At 55.7% G+C, this 4457-nt stretch overlaps 1 protein-coding gene across 4 annotated transcripts in view; it reads right to left on the bottom strand.

Moving 5' to 3' along the window:
- CRK (CRK proto-oncogene, adaptor protein) overlaps positions 1 to 4185 on the bottom strand; it is a 40386-nt gene extending 36201 nt beyond the window's left edge. For all 4 annotated transcript variants that reach the window (XR_005202366.1, XM_017541682.2, XM_017541685.2 and 1 more), the window contains exon 1: positions 3714 to 4185. Coding sequence is in view for 3 of the 4 variants with exons in the window: in XM_017541682.2 (XP_017397171.1) it covers positions 3714 to 3954 (241 nt within the window). In the remaining variant the exon portion in view is untranslated. The remainder of the gene's footprint in view (positions 1 to 3713) is intronic.
- Positions 4186 to 4457: the final 272 nt, after the last annotated feature.

The raw sequence follows: 4457 nt of genomic DNA, 5'->3' as shown, positions 1-4457 counted from the left end.
AAACAAACAAGGCCAAGGCGGGCAGATCACCTGGGGTTAAGAGTTCAAGACCAGCCTGACCAACATGGTGAAACCCTGTGTCTACTAAAAACACAAAAAAATTAGCCAGGCACGGTTAGGCGCACACCTGTAATCCTAACTACTTGGGAGGCTGAGGCAGGAGAATCACTTGAACATGGGAAGCAGAGGTTTCAGGGAGCCAAGACTGTACCACTGCACTCCAGCCTGGGGGACAAGAACGAAAGTCCATCTAAAAAGAAACCCCACCAAGTCTGAGACTCCAGGGCAGAGACAAAGTATTGAGGTGCAGACCCCCACGTGCACTGCTGAGATCCCGAGGGAACGCCGCTTTGACAGAGTCTAGTGTGAAAGGGCCAGCTCCCAGGCCAGATGCCCAGGTTCAACTTCTGAAAGTCACTTACTAGCTGTACAACCTTAAGCAAGTTACCGAATTTTGAGTGTTTCCTCCTCTGTAAAATGGAAGTATTTTAATAAATGGACATCATATTACTGATCTCACTAGATTGTTGGAGACAGTCAGTGAAATAAGGCACATAAAATCCTGAGCAAAGTACCTGGCACGGAATAATCAGTCAATAGGCATTAGTTATTAATACCGTATATGCCTCTCTAAAATTCAAGACATTTCTGAGTGACTTCAAAAGGACTTGGTGAGGGGGAGAACAAAAATTCCCTACTTAGTACTTGAGATTTGTGAGGTACAAAGTAATTCTGAGGCTATACAGATGGGCCGGGCACGGTGGCTCATGCCTGTAATCGCAGCACTTTGGGAGGCCGAGGCAGGCGATCATCTGAGGTCAGGGGTTCAAGACCAGCCTGGCCAACATGGCGAAAGAAACCCCATCTCTACTAATAATACGAAAGTTAGCTGGGCGTGGTGGTGGGTGCCTCTAATTCCAGCTACTTGGGAGGCTGAGGCAGGAGTATGACTTGAACCTGGGAGGCAGAAGTTGGAGTGAGCTGAGATCGAGCTATTGCACTCCAGCGTAGGAGACAAGAGTAAAAACTCTGTCTCAAAAAAAAAAAAAAAAAAAAAAATTACAGCAACTGGCCAGGCACAGTGGCTCACAGCTGTAATCCCAGCACTTTGGGAGCCTGAGGGTGACTGAGACCAGGAAATTTGAGACCAGCCTGGACAACACGGTCAGCCCCACCATCTCTACAAAAACATTAAAAAAAGTTAGCCAGGCATGGTGGCACACGCCTGTAGTCCCAGCTACTCAGGAGGCTAAAGTGGGAGGACATCCTGAGGCTGGGACGTCAAGGGTGCAGTGAGCGGTGCTCGTGTTACTGCGCTCCAGCATGGGTGACAAAGGCCCTGTCTCAGAAGCAAGAGAGAAAGACAGCAACTGAATCATGGAATACGGGGTACATGGCAGAAAGAATTATCACAATACTTGTGAATTTTCCACACCCCATCCACAAACTTTGGCAATCTTCGCCTTCTGTCCTGGGCCAAGGAACTGAGCTCTTATCTGTTTTGAAAAGGTGGTGCTCAATATCAAGGTAAGTGCTGAAACAGAAAATCATTACGTTGAGGTGTGAAACAAAAGGCTGAAAAGTGAATTTCAATGAGTTTGCCATCATGTTACTATGTGGAATGCAAAACCTTAGATACCATGCAGGTGGCATCAAAGTAGAATAGAATCTGGTTTAGGGCAAACACATGTGCATCAATATTCCCATCTCATATTATAATACTATTAAGCTGGCCAGAGTGAGAAAGACCCGGGATAATTTGTGAATATAAAGACCCCATATTCATTTTTAAAAATTAGTATGTGATGGGCCAGGAGTGGTGGCTCATGCCTGTAATTCTAGTACTTTGGGGTAGGCAGTTCACCTGTGGTCAGAAGTTCGAGGCCTGCCTGGTCAACATGGTGAAACCCCGCCTTTACTTAAAAAAAAAAAAATACAAAAATTAGCCGGGCGTGGTGGCGCATGCCGGTAGTCCCAGCCACTCTGGAGGCTGAGGTGGGAGGATCGCTTGAGCCCAGGAGTTCTGGGCTGTAGTGCGCTATTCTGATCGCGTGTCTGCACTAAGTTCGGCATCAATTTGGTGACCTCCCGGGAGCACGGGACCACCAGATTGCCTAAGGAGGAGTGAACTGGCCTAGGTCGGAAACTGAGGTCGAAAAACTCCCATGCTGATCAGTAGTGGGATCGCGTCTGTGAATAGCCACTGCACTCCAGCCTGGGCAACACAGCGAAACCCCGTCTCAATAAAAACGACAACAAAAAAATACAAAAATTAGTCGGGCGTGGTGGTGCACGCCTGTAATCCCGGCTACTCGGGAGGCTGAGACAGGAGAATCGATTGAACCCAGGAGGCGGAGGCTGCAGTGAGCCAAGATTGTGCCACTGCACTCTGGCCTGGGCATCGGAACAAGACTCCGTCTCAGAAAAAAGTAAAATAAAAATTGGTATGTGTTAACCACAAAGAAACTGCCCATCCAGTTCTCTATTTCTGGCCAGAGCAAGTAAATCTAAATCAGAACTATCCTACAAGGGCAAGCGTAGAAAGGCTGGCTCAGGAGCTTCTAGATTCATAGCAGGCTAGTCCGGAGCTAGTCTCAGCTGGCCAAGAAGCTGCTCGGACTTGGCAACAGCGTGAAGGCACGAGAAGTCCGGCCGCTGTTCCGCAGACATACATATCTAACGGGATCTCAGAATGACTCTGCACCTCACAGTCTCCAGCACTGAGGACATGTATCTACTCCCTTAACCCTCCCAAACAACTCAATGTTACCGGCAAGACAGTCACCTCCCTGGGGTCCCCGGCAAGCAAACCCCGTGCAGACCATTCATGTCCTCTGCGCAGTCTGTTCCCAACAACCAGGAAGACCCAGCCCGCAGCCTCGGCTCACCGGGCAAGGTCACGCCCTGGAGTACACACGGACCCTGTTCAAGTCCAGGGAATATCAAGTTCCAGGTCCTTCCAGGGACGGGGCTGTTTCCATTGCCTCACTTCTGGTTTACTTTCTGGAATAAGATGTCTTTCCTCCACTAAACACTTTGAGAACCAGAGCCTGTAACAGCGGAGGACAGCCTACGGGACGCTTATGTCGCTCCGACACCGCCAGCATGCCCCGACACTGGGTCGGGCTGGTTCCTGAAGGCGTCTTCCGATAACCCAGGCACTTAGTTCACTCCCTTCGTCCTCCACCGGGGAAGAGGACGGTGGAAGTATTTTGGAAAAATGCCCAAGAAAGGAAAAAACGGACCGGCTTCCTGAGGGTGTCTCCATCCCTCCCGGCCAGTACGTGGTGACTTCCCACCCCAGGCCACCAGGGGAGCACGGCCAAACCCGGCAGGAAACGATTCCAGCCTAAAAGCCACTTGCAGGATTACCGGATTCATTCTGGGCACCGCTGCCAAGGGATGCCCCCGCAGTGCCAACAGTTCCCTCGGCTCTTTGTCCGCACGCTGCCCTGCGCTCCCTCCCCGAGCGCCGGGCCCGGGAGCCAGCCCCACCCTGGGCCGAAGCAGTTCCCCTTCCCCGGGCCGCCCTCCGCAGGCACACCCAGGGGCCTCGGCCCGCGGCTCCTCCTTCCCGGCTGCGCGCCGCTGTCCCCCAGCCCTCGGCCCGCGACCCCCGAGGGTCCGCTGGAGCAGCAGCCGGCCCGGCTGCCAGTTCCGCGGGCCTCACCACGCCCAGCCCCCCCGTCCCGTCCGTCCCGTCCGTCCCTCACCGGGCGGAGGCTGCGCGGGCGACGGCGGCACCGGCGGGCGCGGGCCGCTGCTGTTGATGATGTAGTGGGAGACGCGCGAGTTCTCGGACACGCTGAGCACATAGTCCCCGGGGCTGGTGCTCGAGTCCCGCACCAGGAACACCCCGTGCCGCTGGCCCTGCAGCAGCGCCACCGCCTCCTGCCGACTCAGACGCCCCCAGTACCAGCTACTCCGCTCCTCCGAGTCGAAGTTGCCCGCCATGGCTGCCTCCGCGCCTACACGCTGGGCTGCCGCCGCCGCGCGCGCCCCTCCTGCCCCCGGCGCCCGCCGCCCAGCGGACCGGCTCCGGTTTCAGCCTCACAGCAGCGCCCGAAATGGCGGCGGCAGCCGCGGGCCTTCCCCACCGGAAATGACGCGCTCCCTGCCCGGGGGAGGCTGCCGGGAAGGGGCCCGCCGCCCGCCATTGGGAGAAGGGCAAGGAGTCCTCGCGCGCGCACTGCGCATGCGGCCTCATGGGAGGTGCCGCCCGGCCGGGCCCGAGGCTGCGGAGGCCGGGAGGCGGGGTCTAGAGCGTGGGGGCGGGGCCTCACCGCCTCGCGCAGAGATGTGCGCCTGCGCCGCTGGCTGCCTTCCCCCGCCCCTCTCCCACCCCCCCGGACGGCCTGGGTCTTCTAGGCAGCGACTCCCAGACAGAACTAGAGAAAAGATGCATGTGGCCCCCTGAGTTTTCGGCCAGGCTTCCTGAGGTGTCGGTCTGTTTCTTT

The sequence above is a fragment of the Cebus imitator genome, unplaced genomic scaffold (assembly GCF_001604975.1).
Source record: "Cebus imitator isolate Cc_AM_T3 unplaced genomic scaffold, Cebus_imitator-1.0 Scaffold136, whole genome shotgun sequence".
Lineage (NCBI taxonomy): Eukaryota > Metazoa > Chordata > Mammalia > Primates > Cebidae > Cebus > Cebus imitator.
This window is presented reverse-complemented; position numbering and strand designations above follow the sequence as displayed.